This window comes from Myodes glareolus, chromosome 10 (assembly GCF_982192425.1).
Source record: "Myodes glareolus chromosome 10, mMyoGla1.1, whole genome shotgun sequence".
NCBI classification, from domain to species: Eukaryota; Metazoa; Chordata; class Mammalia; order Rodentia; family Cricetidae; genus Myodes; species Myodes glareolus.
The window spans coordinates 36,313,771-36,339,146 of record NC_142035.1 but is presented as its reverse complement, the minus strand read 5'-3'; the positions used below and the strand labels follow the sequence as shown (position 1 = coordinate 36,339,146).

Below are 25,376 nucleotides of genomic sequence, written 5' to 3'. Positions count from 1 at the left end.
AATCCCTCCAGCCACGCTGGGTCTTCATGTGTTCTCCTCCTTTCTGATCTGTTTTCCAAGAACAGCAATGAACCACAGTTGCCACAAACCAGTAAGGTTTTCTTTCCCTCAATTTGCCAAACCAATGTTTGGAGATATAGACTTGAAAACAGTCTTGATGACAGAGTGGCGAGATTCAGAGAAAGATAAGCAGTCTGTGAACATAATGTCCAGTGGACATCAAAAGCATCTGCGGCATAAGGAAAAGAGCTGTCGGGCTTGTCACCACAAGAAATAGCTTCAATGCTGGTACAATCTCAGTTTCCTGTGTGTGCCTTGATTTTTATGGCTTTCAGACTTGCCAGGAGCAAGCACAAATAAGGTCAAGACCAATAGAAGGGGAGCAATGTTACTCCGATAGAAATCCCTACTGAGCATCACAAAATTTACAATGTGTACATTTATTTATTTGTTTGCACCCTGATTATTGATAAAAATTCAAAATATATTGTTTAGCTTTTGTGATCACTGTTATAAGAAAATAAAAGTTCTTCATATAAAAATCACATATATTTTTATAAAAGAAGCACACAAGCAAACAGAAGAAAACATCCGCTATTTCCTAACCTATAATCCAGACATCAGTCATTTTATTGTATCTTTTTGGTCTTTAGTAATGGGAAAATGTATATAACCAGAAATTCTGACTTATCACCCCCTTCCTGTTAGTCAACCTAAACAGGTGGTTTCTATAAGTATAAGCATTTTTCTTTGTGATCATGTATTCTTCAGTTACTTTATTTTAATGGACCCAAAGTTTACTCAAACTTGCCACTGAACTTCGGACTATTTTTGCAAATCGTTCTGTATTTGCAACTTAAGGAAACCATCCTATGGGTAAATATTCATATTCTCTCTAATTTTCAATACTTTTTAAAAGTGAAATTGCTTCCACAAAATATATTCAAAACTAAGACACTTTTACTGGGAGTTCTGAAATTGCTCACCATTTTTGCAGCGCTGTAGATAAGTGCCCTGTATTACACAACTGCAGGAATTTCCATTTCTGCAGACAAAACTATAAACAGCAATCCTACCTGCATTACACAACCTGCCTCACATTCCCCCGAGCAGCTGATGAGAACTCGCTTCCCTCCTACCCTTCTCAGTGGAATATATTCTTGTGTTTTGATGTTATCATTTTTCTATATTAAACAAGGTAATTAATGGGAACTGTATTCTTTATTACCTATGTGATTTATTCATTCTTTTTGGCCACTTTTCTCCAATTTTATTTTTGGTAGATTTCAAAAACTCGTATGTCTGTGTGTGTCTGTTTCTGTGTACATGTGTCATGGAAGATATACAAAGGTCAAAGGGCAACTTTGTGGAGCCAGCTCTTGTTTTCTTCATATGGGTTGCAGGGATCAAACAAAGACTTGTATAACAAGTACTTTACCTCCTGAAGCCATCTCTCCAGCACCAGATCTCCAATATTCTTGTATGAAAGTGCTAATTATATCCTTTGTACAATTTTATTGACATCACATCATGTGCTCATTGATCTATAAAATGTTCTTGTGCAGTAAGGATCTTAACTTTTTAAAATATATGCTACAAATAGTTTTGTATTTCAGCATTTGTCTTTGTTATATTATTTTCATTAAAAAGGAGTGGGAAAGTATTTTATAAATAAATGTAAAGAATGTAGAAAAGAAGAAAAGTTGAAGGTTTTTGAAATGAACTTTTTTATAAAATATGGTTCTATTTATTTAACCAAAGCTTCATTAATGACAGTGAGGTTAAAACTTATGGACTTTATGACGCAGGCCATTGGTTAAATTCTAATAGAATTTATCTTAGTAATACCTTGAGATAGTCATTAACAACACCACCTGTTTCTGACTTTCCAAGTATATTAGGTTGGAAAAGGACCTCCATGATAAAGAAAAAAAGAATGGTATTCATGCTTTAAGCTGCAGAGGCTTGATATGTTAAGTTTTACTGAAAAGAGAAAGTTCAATTCAATTTCCAATCAGTTGACTTAAGATAAAGGAATTTCTCTGAAATTTTTAGATGGAGCCCTTAGAATTACTTCAAAATGTCTTTAAAACTGGAAGGAGACAGGAGGAGAGAATTGGTGGGAGATGTGCTTATAAATGAATGTGCAGAAAGATGCAACATTGTTGAATTTGAAGGTGGAGGGAGAGGGTTATGAGCCATGGAATAAAGGTGGTTTCTATAAGTACAAAACCAAGGAAATGTTTCTCCTCCCCAGTTTCCAGAATGGAGTGAAGTCCTGTCTTATAGTTTGATTTTTAGCATAATTGGATCCTTGTTGAACTTCTACTGTATAAACTATAAGACAATAAATCTACCTTGAAAAAAAAAAAGAAGTCCCACTGTGTGCCTCTAGTTGGCAGGGAATTCACTCTATAGATTAAAACTGGCATTAAAGTCATAGAGACCAAATTGCCTCTGCCTCTCCAGTGCTGGAATGAAAGGGTGAGCTACCACCCCTAGAAAACCTGCTTCTTTTTAAGGGACTAAATTAGACCTCTGTTACAGCGTGGTGAAAACTCATGCACCAGTACTCTTTGAAAAAGTAAATGAAGCAAAGACAAAATAAAAGCCCTGTTGACCAAGTATGAGCTGCTTTTTTTTCTCCCTTCCTAAATGCCATATCCAGTGTATAGAGAGAAGTTAGAGTGAATGAATTTGAAAGTTTCATTCACTTACCAGGATGCAGCACATTTGTGCACACTTCCTGTGCAGGTCACATTGATGTTTAGAACTCTACAAGGCAGTCACTGGGTAATGTGACATAAATGAGTTTACTGCCTTCTTAGAAATGAGTCCTAACTATTTCCACTTGATGGCCCCAAAAGCTGCAAACACATTGTGCCTTCAGTGAAAATCCAGCGAAGTGGTGCTGTAACCAAGCAACCGGAATGCTGGGACAAGCACCAGGCATAGGCAGAAAGCAATCTGTCCCTTCAGGAAGGGCGAGTGTGCAGTGAATGGAGCTAACACTGATAAACAGCAGGACAAACAAGGACCTCGGAACATGAGCCTTGACTAAGAAGAGTTTGATCTCATTAGAAAGTTCTGGAAAAACAGATACTTTCTAAATACCACTTAGAGTGGGGAATGAAGCGGTAGCTGTAAGGAAACAGCAGTAGGGTGCTTTGGCAAGAGGCTTCAACAGTTTAGTTTCTGTTCTTTATTTGAAGGCACAGAGGCAAAGGTAAGGGAAATAAATTTCTTTTGAGGAATAGCATATGAATAGGAAAATTCCAACAGGGTTCCAGAAGAGAAAACAAAACAAGCAAAAACAAAAAAGTAACTCATATTGCCCTAACCTGTATTCTGTGTGTTGACCAGTCTTGACTTCTCTCAGTCATGTGTTACCTTTGCCTCTTTCATTTGTTATTTTCTCTAGGAACTGCAAAAATCACATGTCTGTCCCAACCTTTAATTTGTAATTGCCTTTGGTGAGGTTTTATAATCAATCTCTCCTCCTCCCCCACCACATTCTCCTTTTCTTCCTCCCTCACTCTCCTACTTCCTCCCCACTTCTCTCCCACTTCCTACTTCTTGCTCTTCCTTCTTTCCACTCTCCCCATCCCCATCCTTCTTCCTCTCAGCAGGTTCCCTATGTAGTAGCCCTGTATGAATTCACTATGCTATCTAAGTTATTTACCAACTTGTAACAATCCTCCTGCCTCTGACTCTAGAGTGCCAGGATCATGAGAACATACAGCAGTTACATCTAGCGCCTCTTTAATGGGCTGACCATATCTACTAATACCCAGTGTGTGCTTGAATTCTGATAATACTTTACTGTTGATGGAGGGCCCGCTTGTTCATTCCTGGATGCCCGGCTACCTTAGAACCAAAATAACCACCCAGAAACTGTATTCATTAATTAACTGCGTGGCCCATTAGCTCTAGCTTCTTATTGGCTAACTCTTACAGCTTAATTTAACCCATTTTTATTAATCTGCATATCACCATGAGGTCATGGTCTACCAACAATGTTCTGGCATGTCTGACTCTGGTAGCGGCTCCATAGCTTCTCTCTCTGCCTCTTCTTCCCAGCGTTCCATTTAGTTTTCCCTGCCTCGCTTTGTTCCCCTATAGTTCTGCTATAGGCCCAAAGCAGTTCCTTTATTTACCAATGAAAGCAACACATAGACAGAAGGACCTCCTACACCACTTTGGAATCATTAGAATCCTTAACTAGGCATGATTAATCCAGTGAATGTTCTATCTTCTACTTTCTGTTGTCTATCTGTTTGGCACAATACTCTTTGCTATAGACACGAGTCCATGTCTCGCTGGGAGTCTCTTAGTCATCTTTAACTCAACACATCCAGAAGGTCTTTCAAAAAAATCTTCCCACTTACTCCTCAGTCCTCCTCTTCCCAAATCCCAGACTCAGAAATTTGGTGCCATTGCTAACTGAGCCAGGTGTAGAATAATGAAAAGGAGCACTTTTTATCAATAAATCAAAATGGATATATTAATGACAACTGAGTGCTAATATTGATCCAGAACAAAGTTAAAACATATTTTTTTTTGTTTTTTCACATTAAAAATTAAAAAAAATTATCCCTCTCAGCTGCTCTGCTGAGAGTATATTTAACCATTAGATAGACACAATGGTTTCTAATATTCAATTTAATGTTAGAAGTGAAGCCTCTATAAGGACAGTCCCTCATCTGTCAATGTTGGCCTAGAGTCTCTGTTTACCAAGTCTTATTGGAAGCCATGAGAATTCTCCTACACTTCACGGAAATCCTAGAGAGTGTTATTTATTCTAATAATGTTTTCTTCCTTTGTATATGCAAATAGTTCCCAGAAACCATTGCTAATGGAAGGCAAAGAATACACAAGAAGGCACAGGAAGCCTGTGAACTGTAACCACATGAGGTGTGAGCCAATAAAGGGTTGTAGAACTGGTGGCCTTGATAGACTCACCCTTATATATAGATGGCTCTAAAATAGTCACAGGGTTTTGGATAACATACTTCAAGTCATTTCCTTGGCTGGAAGAGAATGGCTCAATTGCACCCTAGAGAACTGTTTGCTTCCACCACACCTCTTCCCCCCCTCAATGCAACTATAGTCCTCTTTGAAGTTGGTCTCCATCCATGCATACACCTCTGAGCCAATCTAAAGATTGTAGACATGGCCCATAACAAGATCCATCCAGCTGCATAGTAGCTAGGTGATTTCAAGCTAAGGTATGATTATGCTTAGTTCTTGTTTGGGCATATACTGCACCACATTAGCATTAAGGAGTCATTACAAGATAATTTAATTTGTAATAGATATCCCCAAATATGAGTATCATCTTTCTTTAAGCAAGTGGAACTAGAACTGCAAGATGTCTGAACATCTCATGCAAGGATGGCCAGAATGTTGCAAAAGGAGCAGGCTGCGTTCTTGGAGCAGCAGGCTGTGTTCTCGCCGGGATCCCGGCTAGCTTACCCATGAAATAATTACATGGAAACTGTATTCATTCAAACACTGCCTGGCCCATTACCTCCAGCCTCTTATTGGCTAACACTCACATATTGATTCAACCCATTTCTAATAATCTGTAACTCACCACAAGCTCGTGGCTTACTGGGAAAGATTCAGCATGTCTGACCTGGCAGCTTCATGGTGGTGGCTCTCTGCCTCTGCCTGACTCTGCTTCTTTCTCCCAGAATTCAGTTCTGTCTTCCCCACCTACCTATGTTCTGACCTATCAGGCCAGGCAGTTTTCTTTATTAATTAACCAATGAAAGCAACAGATAGATAGAAGACTCTTCTACACCACCAGAACCCTGATTTCTGGATTTCTCTTCCATAGATTCTTACTTGATATATCTTGAATGAATAAGAATGGGGAACTTTTAAAAGTTTCCAGGTGGTGATGAGATACAGATTTAAAACTTGCTTCAGAATAATGTTCTCTGTTTGTCTATCGTGCACACACACTCTACTTTCCCGAATATTGTATTAATAATGTAGACCTAAAGGAAAGGATGAAGATAAATCTAAATTGCAAGTTATTTGAAGTAGTGGGGCATAAGTTATTAAAGTGTGTACTGTTTATGGCTGGGGAACAAAGTGCTTCTCAGAAAGCAGGTCTAATGAATGGACAAAAAAACATTCCTATTAACTCTCTCATCCATAGAGAAGGTGAAATAGATACCCAGTGCATAGCTAAAGCAGGTAGCCTCTTCTTTACAAAGGGGCTCCTAAAGCCAAGATAGCTGGTTACCCCAAACTGGTTCTTCAAGAGACACTAGTTGGCTTTCACATATATTTTTATTAAAATAAAAACTTCAGTTATAACTGGACACCCTTTGTAGAGCTCAACAGGGGAATCTGACAGAGAGTTATGGGCTGAATAAAACCCACATCCTTCATAAAATTAACATCAAAGAGGCCCTTTGAGAGGAGATGAAGTTTTAGCCTTCGGGTGCACGACACCTAGGAAAAGAAGGGGATTTTTCTGGGATTGGCATTTATGCATACACAGAACAATACCAACTGATGGATTGCTCTCTGTTTTGAAATGGCATTTGTATCTCTTTGGCTAGAGACCTTTTATTGCATTTTTGTCCTCTAACAAAGACGTATGAAGCTTGATAAACTGCATAAAAGCAGAGGAGCTCTGTGCCCACGCTCCATCAGTCCCCGAACTGTGTCCAAATTTTCAGTGTCATGACTCTCAACTCCAGAGGGTATCATCTGTTTTTATATAATGTCATTCTGGTTCCTAGTATTGTTAGGAAAAGAAGCCCCAACAGAAATAGTTCATAAATATGGCTCAAGCAAGCACATTGTATGGGATGTGGAAGAAAGGTAAATTTAATTAATATTCAACTGCATTATATGCTTTCCAGACTAAAAGCACTTCCCTTTTATTTTAATTCAAATATCAAAATATCAAGGCACATATCTTTTGATATCATGGTGAGTTCCTCTGATAAAGATAAAACTTGTTCTTCAATACTCAGCACATCATTCTTTTGCCTAAAGTTGTTTGGTTGTTCTAGTTTTTGTCAGAACTTCAAATGCTGTCACATTGGTGTAAATTTTCTTTCTTTCAAAAATCTTTTCTTAGTGTTTCTCTAGAAAAGCAGAGGAACACACCTGTGTATGACATATGGAAAATGGTTATTATAAGGCATGTCTCATAAAAGTATGGAAGCTTACAAGTCTCCAGCTCTTCAGACAGGAAGGTAACCCCAAAGGATAGGTAGCACAGTTCCCCTCCGAGGTCAATGACCTGAGAGCCAGAAGGCCAGTGGTGTGTTTCTAGTCTAGCAGTTCTCAACCTATGGGTCGCAGGCCCTTTGGAGGTCGCATATCAGATATCCTGCGTATAAGACCTTTGCATTGTGATACACAACAGTAGCAAGATTACAGTTATGAAGTAGCAATGAAATAATTTTATGGTTGGGGGTCAGCACAACATGAAACCTGTATTAAAGTGTCATAGCATTAGGAAGTTTGAGAAGCACTGTCCTAGTCTGAGTACTTGTAGGCTTAAAACAAAGTAAGAAGCAATATTTCAGTTTAAATTCGAAGGTAGAGATGAAACAGGGTCCAATCACGAGAACCATTAGGACAGCACTGTGGGTAATGGACTGTGAAGCATGGCCCTCATCCAGACGAAGTTCAGCCTTTCTGTCTGCTGGGAACTTTCCTATGGTTTCCCGATGCTCACCCACATAAGGGAGGGCCATCTACTTTTCTCAGTCTTCCTGTTTAAGTGGCATTCTCCAGAAACACCCTCAAAGACACACACAGAAAGATGTTGTGGAGCCTTGTGGCCCCGTCACATGGCCTGTGAAATGAACCATTACTCCTGGTAAGGGAGGACATTTAGCCAGAAAAGACCACTGAAGCTTCAGGTTATCTGCCCTTCAGCCATTCAGAATGAATTGAATTTCATTGAAGGTATTTTGACTGCTCCTCTACATGTATTTCCAAGAGTTTTCCATCTGTTTGAGGGTGCTAAAAATAAAAATAAATAAACGGACCCCAAAGCCTGTCCTGAAGCAAGGGTTCAAGTGTAGAGATCCTTGGTTGAAAGGCAATCCGGGGAAACGCCAGCAGAAGAGAGAGGAAGGGAGAGTGGCAAAGGAGGTCAAGAGGTTAAGTTCCAAACTACTCACGCTCTAACTCTGTTCAAGTTCAAGCACCTCAAGTCCAATGAGGGAAGGAGACTTAGGGAAATCATGTGGAACAAGGAACAAGCTGCGGTATTTGTGGGAGGAGCTTGAGAAACAGAGAGCTGTCCGTCACGTGTGGTAGGCTGGCTCCTGGAACAGGTTCATTGTACAGAATTTCTTTAGTCAACTGGGCTCCAGAGACAAGAACCAGAGAAAACTCTTAGGCAAAGGACCCACACGACAGATGCCAAGTGTCAGTGAGCGTGAAGTGTGTAGTCGGGAGACTACCTTTTCTGATGACACACTGCTGGCTCTCATTACCTCAAGTTAGTCTCAGCTTACCTTTAAGGTGACCCGTCAGCTCCTGTGGAAAGTGCCCATGGACTTCCTCTTTTCTGTCAGTGATAGAACCCCTCCCTGCTCACCTACAGCAGCCCATCATGTCTTGCTCTGCCTCCTGAAGTCTGCTCATTGTGACTCCCTTTGTGATTTCTGTGAAGAAAGGGATTCTTGACAAAGTCTTCAAGGATGATTATGTTTCTTGTGTGTGGTAGTACTTACTAAATGGTTACCAAAGTATCAAGTAGAATACCCGTGTCATGTCACCAATTATCAGTAGCTTTAAAAGCTTAATCTGTGCAAGATGGGGGGGGGTGCATGTGCGCATGCAAGTGTGCACACACACCCCAGTTGTAGGAAGTTGATTCCTTTCCCATCCCTGTTCTTCAGATTGAGAAACTGAGGATTATATTGTTTTATGTCACTTTCCCAGGATTACATGCTTGTTTGTAGTTTGGCCATTTAGTGGAAAGGTTTTTTTTAATCTATTCTATTACGTAAGATGAATGGTACTGGGTATCAAGGAAAAGAAAGAAACACAAGACATGGCCTTCATCCTCATAGTATTGATGAAATGGGCATCTGGAAGGTAGTGCTAGATTGTGACGTTTTATAAAAATAATAACCAATATTAGTGCTTGATGATGTTTCAATACCTGCTCTCGTGCTTTGCATAGGCATTATTTAACTCAGTCCTTAGAGCAAGTCCATGTAGTAGACATTGTTATCATCACTCATCATGATCAAGGAACCTGAAACTCAGGAAGAATAGGCAACTTCTCCAGGATCACATGCCTAGTAAATGGGTGGGCTGAAGTAGGCAGACCTGAGTTCAAAAGTCTTCAAAGTATATATTCATAAGATAGCAAAAATAAGTCAACAAAAAGAATACAGTTAATTCAAACTTGCATCAGATAGATGATCAGGAAAGCCTTCATAGACACCTCTTCTGATTTAGCTGCCTCTTCCTTTTCTGGGTGAAACTTTTGCTCACCTGCATCAGAAAATTCAAACTTAAGTCTTGAAGGGTTTAGATGAAAAGAGAGGGAGATGGTTTCACCAGAAGGAGTGAGGAAGATAGAGGATGTTAAAGGGAAATACTGTGGTTTATCTTCTAAAGATCTGTGCTCTAGAATATTGGTCTTCAGGGTAATGGCACCAAGCTTCTATGCCATTTAGAGGTAACTAAGTCATGGGGCACTAACCTAGGTAGTGTGGTTCTCCTAGGACGGAGTTAGTGCTCAGATTCTTTAGTCATAGGAGAGAGAAAGAGAGCTGTGCTTCTCCCTGCCATCTTGCTTACTCTTAACATGTGCATGTGCCTATTTTGTGACACCATCTGCCAGATGATGACACCACCATTGGCTCTCAGCAGAGGCCTAAACAGATGGGAGCACACTGTCTTATACTTTTATCCTCCAAAGCTGTGAGCTAAATAAACCTCTCGTATCTGTAAAACACTCACTCCATGTACTTTGTTATAGCAACATAGAATAGAGTAAGAGCAATAATACCTTGAGGAAACAAAAGATTGTTGAGTGTTGCCATCTGTCTAGGTGATAACACTAACGTCATGGAAGTAAGGAAGGTGGTCAGAATGAGATATCTTTGGTCTTAAGTATTAGAGAAAAGAGTCGGAGGGCTAAGGGGCATGCTTTGTGCTTCATGCTTTGCACAGAGGGCTGTTACCAGAGCATGTAGATCAGAGAAGAACTGTATTAAGATGAACTGGTAGGCACTCTTAATGAAATGAAAATGTGTCATTGGAAGCAGCAGAAAGGATCAACTGGGAAACCCCTCAAACACATAAGGCAGAAGATTAGAATTAAAGTACCGTAAAGTACCTGGAGAGGAACAAACATACAGGCATTAACTTGTATGTAGTGTCTGGACTGCTGTAAAAACATACCACAGATGGAAAGGCTTAGAAAACAGAAATTTATTTCTGAAAAGCTAGAAATCCAGTATCCAGATTTCAGCAGTTGTATTGCCTGCTAGGGTCCAGTTCCTTATGGAGAGAGTATCATCTCTCCATGTCCTTAATGGAACAACAGAGACTGTGTCTCTCGTTGACCTCTTCCTTAGGGCAACTGATCTTATTCATTAGGGCTCCATCTTGGTGATGAAATCATCTTCCAAAGATCATGACTTTAGGGAAAGGTCTCACTATATAAACAGGTGGCAAATATTCAGACCAAGGTATTAGATATGAGAAGCATTCAAGGAGAGACATATCGGGCTCTGAGTTCAAAGGAGTAAGTACAACCCGGTATGATGGTATACAACTGAGGCAGGAGGATTGGAACAATTTTTACATGGTGTTATTACAGCTTGGGATACATAGAAAGACCATTTTTCAATATACACATGTGCACGCAAGCACACACACACACACACACACACACATACACACACTGCGAGAGGGAGAAGTAGTCACTCAGCAAGCATGTCATCAGAGTGCAGATCACACATCCTTGTCCACTTAGAAAGCAGTATTATGGGAAATGAAGGGAACAGGACAGAAACGGGAACACCTGTAAGGTCCGTGGGGGCCGGTGGTGGAAAGTCTGCCTAGCAATATAGCGGCACTGCTCTTAGCCGAGTGCAGGAAGCAAATGTCAGTGCGTCCACTGTCCTGACACTGGAGCTCAGTGCACATACTTTCCCAGAATGTGAAGTACATGGTATTTAAAGTTCACGGGAAACAGTTTTGAAGAATTGAGATGGCCCATGTGGCCACACATACGTTGTATAAATAAAACAAATTATGCTGCATACATGTTGTTATAAAGGGGAATGTAACCCTCGGTGTTAGGTTCTGCTATGTGGGCGCACTTTCCTCAAACACAGCATGATCCAGTGTGATGATAAAGGATAAATGGCTGTTGTAGTACTCAGCTTTCTACTTTCCTTTTGTTACTTGATGAATCAAACTTGAGCATTCTGGCGCATTTTGCCTTGCTCTGAGTCTTTATCTTTCCTTTTTCAACAGATGATAACAATGAGGGAGCAGCTGATGTTGACATGAAAGAAGACACAGGTAATAAGACCGTAATTTTATTGCTTGGGGTAAAGCAGGGAATCAATTTTATTTCGTCAGATCCTGTAATTTTTAAGGAAAGACTGAATAAGATGAAAATATAGAAATGTGTGTTCAACATCATAAAATAGGGGAGTGGCTACAGTAACTCTTTAGGCAAACATAGTTTCTATGTTTAAGAGTTAAATTGAACTTTGAGCTTCTTGACAGAGTAAAGGGAAAAATATGAAAGAAAGGTACATTACTGTTGTAGCGTAACCAGCAGAGATGTAAAGAAATCATCACCACCATGTCTTGGTACTTAAGACAACAGTTTGCTTTGCTAATAATCTGGGTCTGAGAATTTCAGAGTAGAAGACATTTACTCACCCAATTCTATGCGATCAGGACCTCCATTAGGGGCTGATGTACTCTAAAAGTTTTTTAATTACTTGCCTGGATGGTGATTGACTCAGCTACAAGCTGAAGCCTTGCTGGGGGCAATTTTCCAAACTTAAACACTGTAAGTGATCTAGAAGATACAGAAGTCTTTCTAACACGGTGACCAGCTGATTTCATCTTGAAAGCATCATTGAGCCAGGGAGATGTTTTACCTTCTTAAGGTCAAGGTGTAGAAATCCCATAACACCATTTCCTTCTTCAAGATGGTTCTTCACAGCTTGTAAGGCCTCAAATGCTCCTGTGGCTTTATTTGATGAATATCATACAGCATATACCATTCTTATTATTAAGATATAAGATAACCATCCAAGAGAGATCAGAATCATAAGGAAACCTGGTGGTTAAAAGTGTAAGCTCTGGCCTAAGAGAATCACTCACTATGCCCATAAATAGTGATTCATGGATCAATAGACCCAAACACAGTTCTAGCTCTACCCCGTTCGTTGACTTTAAGTATCTTTCTACAATAGTCTTTGTTCACTTCTGGGGTGACAATACTCACCATATTGTTTCAATTAGAAGATGAAATGAAACACTGCTTGGCTCTTGGTAAAGCTTCACTATTCACTATGCTATTACTTTTTGTTGTCTTTTTCTCAACCATGGAGATTATAAGATTAAGAGGTCCATATTCCCCATTTCAACAACCACTATGTTTTTAGTATGAAATAGACCCAGCTTTCAAATTTTAAAACAGATATCTCAAAGATTTTAGTCTTGGGTACCCTACAATTTGACTCCAGAGAAGCCTATAAGTTACTGACAATCTTGGTCTCAGCATCTCCAATGACCATAGCTTTAAATTCCGATGTGAAGGGTCTCATTAACTGAGGGTTCATTAAAGTTCTCTGCATTAATTTAATTCTGTCCCTATAATGGCAATCCATTCACTATCTAGAGAAATAGCATCTGCTCCCTTTCTTCTTAAAAGTCCATTGGGCCAATAACCACAGAATTTCTCTACTCTTCTCCAGTCTAGACATGATTTATAAGGTTCCCTTCTCTACAGAGGCAATGAACACAGCTAAAATGAGAGGTGGTAAAGAATGTGAAAGTTAGAAGCAGGAACGGAGGTAGCAGAGGAGGGACTGTAGCAGCTGCTGATGCCATGCCTATGTTCCCTCAGCACTCATTCTTGGCTTTGAATGGAAACTTTCTAATGATAGCTTTTATGGTCCTCAGCTGAGTGGCTTTCTCTATTCATGCAGGAAAACTCAATGTACTAGTGAGTTTGTTTCTCTGGAGTAGCTCTCCAACCAATGATGGATAAAGTATCCTTCCAACCAATGATGGATAAAGTACCCTTCAAACCAATGATGGATAAAGTACCCTTCAAACCAATGATGAATAAGGGTTAGCTTCCCAGGATTCCTGTGGAGGTGGTATAGCTCAGTAGTGTCATTGTACAAGGAAATTGATTTAAACCTGAGCAAAACACACACACACACACACACACACACACACACACACACAAACACACACCTGAGACACATTCTAGGGTATTTTGCAGTATAGCCAATAGAAATATATGAGCTTCAGATGTAATTTTGTATTTTCTGATACTCATACTAAAAAATAAATAAAGGAAATTAACTTTAGCAACATTTTATATAACACAATTATCCAAAAATGTTAACAGTTCAACCTATAATCAATGTAGAAATTCAATTAGATGTCATGTCTAAGTTTTAATTCTAAACCTATGACATCCATGCATATCTCATGTCCACATCTCATTCAGATTAAGTAAACACATTTCAAGTTCTCACTGAAAATATTTATATAGCTGGAATATTAAACATCATAATTCTATATTCTTAACAAGAAGTCCCCAATAGAGTTGAGCCTATAATGCCCATGGTGGGGCTTGTTTATGAATATATGCAGAGGTATCTATCTTCTTTCTTCTGTTTTATTTCATTAGTCCTTTTCTGATACTTCCTGAGATTAATTCTCAAATTAGCTACTTATACTCAAAACATTGTCCCAGTATCTATACCTGAGATAATGCAACCTAAGACAAGAACTCTACCTGAATTTTGTGAAACAAAAAGCCCAAGATAAATTTCTATAAGAACTTCAATTCTTATGTACATGTAAAATGTCTTATTTTTAAAAATCTGTCCTAGATTAACTTGTATGAATCCAGTGCTATTCTTAGTTATTCTCATGCATTGCCTTGCATAAAGTGTCCTTGGAGGATTCTTCAGCCATAAAGGTTCTGCCCTTTCAGCCATCTTTATGTTCCATGGATCATTGGCCTCAGTGCCACAGCTGCACATTCCTCAGCAAAGGGACTTGCCTTCTTAAATAGAGCTAGCTAACTACCCAAACCATTGATTCATTTTAAAGAAATTGTTGAAAGGAAGGATGACTCCACAAGCTAGAATCAGCATTTGCAGTCTGGAGTATTCTCATTATTTCCGATTCCAGTCCCATCAGATATCCAGGGAGTTCTGCCTTCAACATCTGGTCGAGTCACACTCAATGATCCGTGATGCCAAGACAGAATAGGTGCGGGGAGCTCGTTTGCATCTCCTAATGTTTGAGGGCTGAAGCCATGGGAGACTTGTGTGCCGGATGGTCCATAACATTCCAGCTGGCTCTGCCATACGTTGGTGTGCTGGCTGGTTTTGTTATAATCTCACGGTGGAGTGTGTTGGTCTGCAAGATGAGTCTAGCTGTCTCCTAAGACCATTCATTTTTGTCTTCCCTCTGCCGTACATTGCCTCCTTTTACCGAAATGGGAAACCTACAGAGTTGGTTAAGAATACAGTTGACCTAGTGAAGGGCTACTCGAGAGACTCAACCTGATAACAGATGCTGTTGAGTGGCAGGGAATAACAACTTCGATATCTAAAAGCAATGCCATGCTTGTCAGTTGGCTCTGTGGGTGATTTGAGTTGCAATGGGAATCTCCTGATGATTTTATAGGTATGATAATATCTGCCACACACTTTTCAAAGCTCCCAATGAGAGAGCTGGAGCGAGATGGTGTGAGGTGGCTCAGTTCAGGCTTGGCATATCTCTGAGCATGCCAGACTTCAACTGGGCATTCTCTTGTGCAAATCACTGGACATGCTGAGTTTATTTCATACAACAACTGACAAAGAAAGGCTTTGATTATGGAGGCTTCAATTAATTCTTACTTAAAAAGTAGAGCCAGAATTTGAATCCAAGTTTGTCTTACACCAGAATTGATGCAATTTAACTTTTTGCTGTGGTCTCCAGACCCTTAGAGCGAAGCAGAAGCATCTCAAATGGAGTTGATAGGTCTTCAAGATGACATTCTCCCCCTGAAAGAAAGAAGCTGGCTTAAACACATACAACTTTAATCATCCTTACTCAGGCATATCAAATGTTTCCCCATGTCCTTCCATCTCCATGGCCACACACCCTTGACTTGAACCAACCTGAGGCAGCAGGGCTTCACCTATATCAACCATCACAGTTCTACTCACCTAGGGCAGAGGAAAAAAGAGGTTTCAGTCTCATAGCCAAACTCCAGATTCCAGACTTTGCCAGAAACAGGCAACCTAAAATAGTACACATCAAGAAGGCTCGGGACATTGTTTTCAAAGAGGAACAACATCAGTTTCTCCTTCAGCTCCCTTTAGACCAAGAGGGAGTGACTCCTCTGCTGAGCCTCAGGTAGGAACCTTTGCACAGAGGTCCTGTTTATTAGTGACTTTTATTTGAACACCCCATGGGCATCAGGAAACAATCAAAGACTCATGAATTTCACACATGCCCTTCTATGCAACAAGCTTCCATGTTCGTTGAACATAGTATCTTTAAATGTAGGCAAACAGATGTCTTTGAAAACTTCAACTGGATCCTAAGAATTTCTGTTAAGGCGGGAAATCACAAACTTGGCATGCAATCAACAAAACCTCCAGGTGTAAGAAACCATATTGTGAAGCTGCATTTTCATTTCTGGAGGCTCTTGTCTGGCCCCCCAGGACAGCACTCATCAGGGTATAATGGGACTAGATCCTGTAATGGTGAGATCACAGTGCCTCATAGCCTTGTTCATGACTCTCGGTGGACTCGATATTTGTACGCAATAAGCTGTTCCAAAGACCCCATTTCTGGTTTTGCTGAACCATTTTAAAAGGTCAGCATGCATCTCATACCTGTGACAGAAGTTGGCAAGCTGCTAATGCAGTCATTGGCAATGTTTTTCACCCTGGCCTTGGTAATAACCTTAGCCATGACTGACTTGTGACCATATAAAATTTAACCCTTATGCCCAGCACCTTTGTAGTCTGTGACGCTGAAATTTTTAATAGCACATCTATCAAACGTGCACATTTTTTATTGTTGTTCTGTTTCTTTCTTAATAGATGAAAGAGGAAAGGAAAGAAATGAGTTAACCACAGTCCCATAGTGTGATTTTAGAATTCTGGCACGAGGCAACAGCTGCTAAGAGAATGAGTTAGGCATAGAGCTGTTATATCTTGGACTTAAAGAAAGGACCAGTGAAGCAAGAATAAAGCAGACTCTGAAATGATTCTTACAGTACTTCTCAGCTCCAAGGATACAGGAGGGAAGTGAAAAAAAGAAACACCCTTTTCTTGTAAAACGTTGAGTTAGTTGCATGTGTATATAAGTATACAATAAAGACACAAATGAGAGAGCAAGATAATTTCAGATACAAGTGATGTGGTTTTGAAAAACTTTCCTTATAGGCCCTTTACATTGTGTAGTCAGGGAATGCCCCCTAAACCTCCTGCCACCGGTGTGTGTGTGTGTGTGTGTGTGTGTGTGTGTGTGTGTATGTGTGTGTGTATGTGTGTGTGTGTGTGTGTGTATGTGTGTGTGTGTTGCAGTGGGTAAATTTAGTCTGGAAAAATGAAAAGAGTAAAAAGAAAACCCCAAAACTAGGCAGAAATGTACTAGAGGCATTGAAGTGGGAGACAGTAGCAAAGTCCTGGGGCATAAATCAATCTATGGTTCAAAAAATTAAAGTAAGATGGTGGAATAGAGGGATTGCTCAGCAGTTATGAGCACTGGATGTTCTTTCAGGGGACCCAGGTTCTATTCCCAGCACCCATATAGTTGTTCATAATTACCTGTATCTCCAGTTCCAGAAGTTCTTACACCCTCTTCTGGTTTCTGTGGTCACTGTACCCACGTGCTGCATGTACACACATGCATACAAAACATACACACTTAGAAAATAAAAGCGAAGAAGGAATTGAAGAAAAACTTGAAAGGCAAACGGACAGTGAAACTGCAGATATCAACCAAGCCAAATGGATGGCGCGTTGTGCTCTGCGGTGGAAGGGGGTGAGCTCCCAGATCTGATTGATGTTTGAAAAGATCACGGTGTGGAGCAGCAGAAGCACGGTCCTTAGAAGGGAAGGTTAGAAGGCTAGCGACAGGAGCTGAGAAAGAGCAAGAAGTGCTGCTGATGCGGGTGCCAGGACCATTTATAATAGATGGGTCTGGGGTTTGTTAGAGCAAAGATGGTATGATCAGCTGGCATGGGAATGCAGGTGAGTGTAAGTTTGAATGGCAATTCCTAGGTTTTAGTTTGAACTGGTTGGTAGATTGTATGCAGCACCATTCTTCTAGACATGGAGTACCACAGAGGTTTGTCCGCATGAAGGCTAGGTCTGACTGGTTTTAGATTTGAGATTCCTGATTGGGTTGCGGGAAGTAAAACCATTCAGACTGAGAAAGTAGGACATATAAGTCCCAGCCTTGCGTGGGGTAGTAATGAGGGTGACTTTGGGACCGGTAACCTGTGAAGAAGACCAGCTGATAGTGACTCTAACCTTAGTTTAGGGATCAGTCCACCCACAAAGAATACCAGGATCTCATAAAGTAGATTTTGTGGATTCCCCACTGAGGGGAACTAGCAGGAAGATAGGGTATTGACAAGTTTACTGGCACAAGCGAGAGCATTTGGTCTTAGGCTGCAGGAAGAGTTGTTAACTGGTCGAGAGTGGAATGGAAAAGCAAGCAGAAGACATCCAGACACCCAACCTCAAACCAAAAATGGGAGGCAACAACGGCAGAAGACAGCAACACTGAGCTCAGCCGAAAGATTAAGTAGAAACTGTAACTCAAGGCCAGCAAACGTGCTAATCAGATGGGGTGGACTGAGAGCTCTTTCTCCAGACTCCCTCCAGTCTTTCCTAGTCCCTGGGGGTAGACTTAAGAAAACGTTGAAAAAATTGCTAAAAGCAACAGATTAGTTGGGGACATAAAAGAGTGCTCCTTAGATTCTAGATTAGAAAAGGAGCCCGTTCAGTAGAAGCAGAACCTTTCCCAACCCCAGGCACCTTAAAAGTGAGGTGACATTGTATTTCATTTCTCCAACTTTTGAGGACAAAGATGAAAGATGTCATGGCATCTGCGAAGCCTTGAAATTTAGAGCAGAGTCCTTTGGACTGCTCTTATGGAGAATTAGCCATTTTTTAAGATAGCACTTGTGTATGATTTGGCATTTGTATGAATCGTTGATGATGTCTACAGAAAAATATTGGAGCTTAAGTTTAAGTCTATGTAGTAGAATGGAGAATACAAGCTCCTTGCCAAGATTTAGTTCAGCCACAAGGACAGATGGATCTGTAGTTAAGGCTCAGTAAGTGTGTTTGTGTGGTGGGTGAGGTTACTAAGAAGAAGAAGAAAAAATATTTAAACTTTAACATACTCTGGACATTACTGGTAAATATTTAAATAAGAATTATTAAATTTGTACTTCCAGAAGGGCTTGAGCCTAAAGGCCTTTCCCCACCTCACAAGAAGAGCAAAGCAAAGAAAGCAGAAAGTTCAAAGGACTCCAGTGAAGGTAAGTCCTGCTTCCTCTCAAAAATTATGCCATGGAGACAAACTTCCATTTCCTTTGTAAAGTATGTGTATACTTTTCACATTAGATTTCTTCTTGTTTTATTTTTTTCAAGGCAGGGTTTCTCTATAGCTTTGGAGCCTTTCCTGGAACTAGCTCTTGTAGACCAGGCTGGCTTTGAACTCAGAGAGATCCACCTGCCTCTGTGTCCCGAGTGCTGGGATTAAAGGCAGGTGCCACCACCGCCTGGTAACATTTACATATTCTTAAAGGTTAAAAAAATGCCACAGAACAATACTATTATACTTTTCTTATATGTTCAGTAACTTTTGTGAATATGGGAAATCAGATTTGTTGTTGCTAAAGAAAAAAATACATGTAAGTTTTAAAAAGTCATGTTCTCTATGTGGCATAGTTTCATTTCTATAAGGTGAAATTTTGTGAGTTGTATTAAAACCAAGAAGTCCTCAGACCATGAGGAACTGAGGGGCAAGGCTTATACATGATGAACAGTTCTATGGCTATTGTCTTATTGGGATCATTTGTTTTTCACATGAGCACATTTCCCAGAAGCAAACCTCAGCGATGATACCGCAAACATCTTTCTTCTATTTTTTTTAGCGGTCAGTGTACACACGCACTTTCCAGTGAATGGGGAAGTCCTGTTGGGCTCAGGCTTCAGAAGGAATGATGCTGTCTCTAGTAGCGAGGACAGCCTGCAATCACACAAGTTGTCTTTCCAAGGCGAATGTGGGCGTGGTTTCAGTGTGTAGCTTCTGTACTGCAGAATACATACATCTTCTGCTTGCTGACCTGGAGTTTCACTTTATGCTTCGTGAGAAAAGAGTCTGGTAGCATCGTTGTTGTCGTGTTAGGTCTTGGTGAAAAATCATGTTCACCTCTATGGACAGAGCAGTCTTTGTTTATCAAAGGGAAGGTTTGTGAAGGATGCAAAGAGGAACTGGAGACAGAGCATGCGTAGGTGAAAGGAGAAGACAGAAGAGCTTCCAAGCGCAGTAAAGCCTGAGAAAATCTGGGAAGGCTCTGAGCTAGGGCTGACGCCAGAGGAGCTTGGCCATGAGCAGAGGTGCCTGTGTTGTGAGGAGCACATCCTGCTCCTTCAGCCAATAGCCTTTAAGATACCAGCCCACTGGGGCGTGGTCTCTTATACTTTAAAAAGCCTGCTCTCTTGCTTCCAGCTCCCATTTTGGCTGCTAGACTCTGTTTCCTGTTTGTGCTCAGAGGACTGTTGTTTAGGACTGTGATCTGTAAGTTTTTCCCCTTAAATAAATAACCCTTTTTAAAATCAAGAATCCTAAACTGGTGTGGAATTGTTTTACGGCATCATGCCTGAGCTATAGTGCTCCCTTGTCCAGTCACCGCTGCAAATAGACCCCAGTATCAGCTAAATGCTGCAGCTGATCCCTAAGTGTTGCTGCAGGATGCCATCGCCTAATTTCCAGCCTACAATAGAGAGCTTAAGGAGCATGCCCCCATGATGTCCAGCATCCTGGTGGGTGCTGGGTACCAGATGATAGATAATGGTACTGCTCTCACCCTCTATAGCTTAGGCCCAGCTGAGAAGGCAGCTGTAGGAAAAGTGGGATCAGAGTATTGGTTTCATCCCTAATGTAATCAAAGCAGAGCATCTGTTCAACCCACCCCAGATCTGTCTTCTCAGACTGGGTTTCACATCTGAAATGGTCACCTCAGTCCAGGCAGAACAGAATAAGTCAGATCTTCTCTGTAGGCAAGTGGGGTTGAAATCAAGGTAAGCCAGGGCTCTTTCTTCTCCCAGGCTCACAGAAGGAGACAGAGACTACAAGGGCACAGCAGATGATGGTACCTCCTTTCCATGCAAGGGCTGAAAGATGAGCATTTCCTACAGATAGTAATGAATAAAAGAAGGAGTGGTTAGGTGGCTGGGGTGGCTCACGCCTTTAATTCCAGCACTCAGGAGGCAGAGGCAGGCAGGTCTCTGTGAGTTCAAGGCCAGCCTGGTCTATAAGAGCTAGTTCCAGGACAGGCTCCAAAGCTACAGAGAAACCCTGTCTTGAGAAACTAAACAGACAAACAAAAAGGAGTGGTTAGCTGGTTAGCAGAGGTTTGGCATTCTGTTTTGATGACTGTCAGTTGTATGACTATCTCAGTCAGGAACGAGTGAGGCTAAGCACTGTCCTCACTCACTGAAATGTGTTTATATGGTAAGAACAATTTGCAGAACTTGTAGAACCATGGTGAAGGTCGGAGGCTCTGCCCTGCATCCGATGGCAAGTCTTGCTAGTATCTGAGGAAGAGACTAGCGAGTGCACCCTTCTCAGTGTAACTGCTGCATCTTTTCTACGGGATCTCTGAAGGTCAAACTTGTGAAGAGTTAGGAGCAAAACCACAGTTATTTCTCCCTAGAGAGGCTACCCATTACAAGATGGTTGCCAACCAATGCATTGTTTCCATTGAAGGTGGTTTTCCAGAGCTGGGGTCTATTGTCAATACAAATGAAGACATGCTGTGACTTATTCTTCCAAGCTACTCCTTGTGACTCTTTGAAATGACTTTTACTTCCTCCTTAAATTGCTTGTTCGGGAAACACCATCCTCTAATCCTGGTATGACTCAGTGGTACCATTTCACCCCCTCCAAACATGTGATCTGAGAATTAGCACTGAGTCATAATGTCTGGGACGATAATGTGAGAGCTATGTTTGTTATCAGGGACATTCTGACGGTGGCATCATGACATGTAAATACTAGTCACTTCACAAACATGGACAGCCTCAAAGGCAAATAAAAGTTAGTAAACCCTAGAGAAGAGGTGAAAAAAAGAAGTGAATCTGACAGGCAGGGGCTTGATGGATCAGGATATGACTCTTATTTATCTGTGTGTCTATTTGGACAAAAATATATGTACCTGCACCCATACATGGCACTGTTCATAGTTTTCACTGCCTCATAATTCAGGGAAGCAGCCATCTGTCTTAGATGCCTGCAAGCTGAATACCTTTCCTGGGCCAGGGGCAGACTGCAGTGTAGACCGTGGCGCCTTGTTTCTGCTATGTTCTCCTGCTGTAGAGCTTGCAATAGTTTCTAGCTTAGTGTTTCCTCTCCTCTACTTTCCGTCCAAATACTTCTGGCATTTTTACTTAAAAGTCCCTCCACTTAACACCCTGTGGCATTTTTCTCTTCCCTTAGTTCCCTGCTTGACTTCCTACCCTCTCAGGGATGAGGGCTAGAAGATCACGTCCTCCAAAAGGAACAAAGAAAACAAAGTCACCAAGCTTTTCTAGACTGGTTTAATCTTAACAACTGTGTTGAGAAGTCAGACTAATTCAGAACTTGTTTTGTACCACGGTTTTTATAAGCACAGACTGCGAAGGTCTCTTTAACATACCCACATCTACTCCTCTTCATGTCATTATTTCTTTTCTTTCAAAAATGACATCACATATGCAATCCTCTTCCCCTCTGACTTCTGGAGATTACTTTTAATATTTTTTAAATTGTGCATGCTGGTGTGTGGATAAGTCGACATGAGTGAAGTTACCACAGAGACCAAAGGCCTTGGATTCCCGGATCTGGAGATACAGGCAGTTACGAGCATCTTAACATGGAAGCTGGTACCCAAACTTGGGTCCTCTGTGAAACAGCATGTGTTCTTAAATGCTGAGCCATTGTGCACCCCAGCACTAGTTTTGTGTAAGAGGAACTATTAATCATTCTAGCTTTAATTGAAGCAATACTAGTTTGCTAAATGTTTTACTAAAATATTGAGCATCAAAAACTTAAACAGCTTCTGAATATACCTTTATACTTGGTTTTATTTTTAATGCAAAGGGTTTTAAAATTCTATTTTGCCTGACAGCTCATAACCAGAGTATACTCTGATTCAATTCATTGCAATACCATACCAATATTAACATTATTGGTATCACTAATTGAATTTCTAGCATATGGTAATACACCTAAGCCAACACATCATGAAAACAATTGTTTTATATATATGTACACACATATTTATAAAACCATACACACACAGTTAATGATGGCTGTGTTCTGATATGTTTTTCTGACAAAATAATTGGAAGAATTGACTCCATTATGGAAAGCTGTAATAAAAATGCTTTTCACACTCTTCCTCCGTACTTGCAAAATTACATATGTAGATTCTCCTTGGCAAAAATCTCTCTGACTTTATTTTCTGAGAAATGTAGTTAACTTGATTTTGCTTTCACTTCTTTTTTCTGAATAAAAAGTTGAACCTGGTGGCTACGCTATGACATTTCAAAGCTAGTTTCTTCAAATTGTACCTGTTCTCTGATGGTTGAGAAGTGATTTCCCACTTAGCTATTGTTTTCTTTCACTGTCTTTTCCCTCTGAGTGCTTTCACAAGGTACTCTGTGCCTTTGTGTTCCCTGGTTTCAATATGATGTGGTTAGGTGCACAATACTTCTTATTCCTTTGACATTTGCTGACTTTCTTGGGATGGGATCAGTGTCTTTTGTTTGTTTTAAAACTCCACACTCCTTTCCTCACCAAATAAATACCAAAATAATATTTTATTACTGCTGTCTGTTATTCTTCATTACTTTCTGTATTTTAATCATGTTGTGCCCCCCCACACACATACACATTCACACACACACACACACACACACACACACACTCACACACTCTCTTTTTTCTTGTCTCTTTTTCAGAAGCCTTCTGGTTATTTTTTCAAGTCTGTTATTAAGTTTTCTAATTTTCTTTCCAATCCTATTCAACGTGATGCTTAGTTCACTTAACTTCTCACTACAGTAGCCCCTGCTTTCTTTTTCTTTTTAGAGTTTTATTTGCAAATACGTTTAGTTATTCTTTAGTTCAACAATCACTTAACTTACAACTTCTTGTTATCTGTGTCTGGTTTCACTGAGCATGTCTGCTTCTGCGACCTTCGCTTCTGTAAGGTTGAGCTTATGTTAATTTTCATTTTCAGGTTCTTCTTGGCATTTTCTTGGACTTTCATTTGTAGGGACTTTTCGTAGTCGGTTTATGAGATCCTTCATTTACATCTGGCTTTTTGAAATTTCTAAAGATACAGTTTAGGAAACCTTTAAATACTTATCCAACTTACCATTTTATTTGCTAATGTTTATACACAAGCAATTGCATTGACTCCATAAAATGTTAAAACTGACAGGGGAAAATTTTTCACTCCACTCATTACCAAACATAGCCTCTTTATGCCTTACATCACCGAGACCCAAGTGGTCCTCAGAACGGACTTTAATCTACATGCAGCATCACTTGGGGATATTTTTGACGCAAAGATGCTAGAACATCATCCCAAGTCAGCGGGTTCAGAGACCTGAGCTGGGGCCAGTAATTGTGTTGTTTGCAACCCTCCAGGATATTCAGATGCACGCTAGCACTTCTAACCGTGCTTTTCTCCAGTGTACACAACCGGGTTAGAAGATGCCTCCACAAACTTACATCTAACTAAATTCAAATTCCTTCCATGATGATGTCTAAGAGGATCCTTTGCTACAATGTCAGTTCAGTTATGTAGTCAGGAGTTATATAAAAACATTGATAGAAAGACGAATGCTAGATAAAATAGCACAGACATACTAATATAAATATAAATATAGGCTTATCTATAAATATAAACATACATATCTTCTGGTATACATAGAGAAATATGTGTGTGTGTGTGTGTGTGTGTGTGTGTGTGTGTGTGTGTAATTTACCTAAAAAATTATCTTGACAGAGGGGAATATTTTTTTAAAAAATATAAAACATAAAAGATTATATGTAATATTGGAGCCTATACATATTATATACACAAATTTATAAAATAAAAACAGATTTTCATCTGTAAAAATTACTAGGCCGAAGTCACTTTTCTGTCATATTTTTGCCAAATGCCCTATTATTATGTCGCCTGCTCGGCATTGCCTCTGCAGGGAAATCCATCCACAAGTGTTCATGGAATGCTTGCTCTTCAGGAACCCTCATTCTTGTGGCCCTAAATCAAACAGCACTATAGTGCACATTAAAATGTGAATGATTTCTCTAGTCAGATGAAATTCTTTGTGGAAACATTTTTGGAAAAAAAGAAAGCATGATATTAGTTTGAATATTCTGTAAGCATTAGCGTTATTAACTTTTACTGAGCTAATTTTTTTTCTGATTCTATGAACATGTACCTCATCTTTCCTGAGAAGCAGAATTTTCTCTCTGTTCTATCATCTCCTCTGTGTATTAGAGTATTGTGTGACATGCTGTTTGCTGAGTGGCTGGGTGGAAGGGGCCTTCTATCGCTCAGAATGCCATGCAGCAGTTCATGCATTATATTCATAAGCATGATCTTTAATTTAATTTCTTTGACAAGTGCAGTGAAGGGTAAAATCAGGCAGTCATAATTCTGACTTTGCCATCACTCAAAGGAGCTCAGTGATTGACCAGCTTTGAAGGGGCAGAAATGAGGACGACAGCTTCCTCGAGAAGAAAAGCCTGGTGTCGCTCTGTAGACTTTAAGATACGAAGTGTTTAAACAAACTAAATTCCTGTGACAAAAATTACAATTCAGTAAATGCTGACACCGCCATCTTACTTTCAAT

General features: G+C 40.2%; 1 protein-coding gene across 8 annotated transcripts in view; it reads left to right on the top strand.

The window, feature by feature from the left end:
- Macrod2 (mono-ADP ribosylhydrolase 2) overlaps positions 1 to 25,376 on the top strand; it is a 1,889,233-nt gene that overhangs the window by 1,707,218 nt on the left and 156,639 nt on the right. For 4 of the 8 annotated variants that reach the window (XM_085696801.2, XM_085696800.2, XM_085696799.2 and 1 more), the window contains exons 10-11: positions 11,491 to 11,538; positions 18,698 to 18,781. In XM_085696801.2, coding sequence (XP_085552927.2) covers positions 11,491 to 11,538; positions 18,698 to 18,781 — 132 coding nt within the window. The remainder of the gene's footprint in view (positions 1 to 11,490; positions 11,539 to 18,697; positions 18,782 to 25,376) is intronic. The other 4 variants (XM_085696807.2, XM_085696806.2, XM_085696803.2 and 1 more) reach the window with 1 other exon arrangement.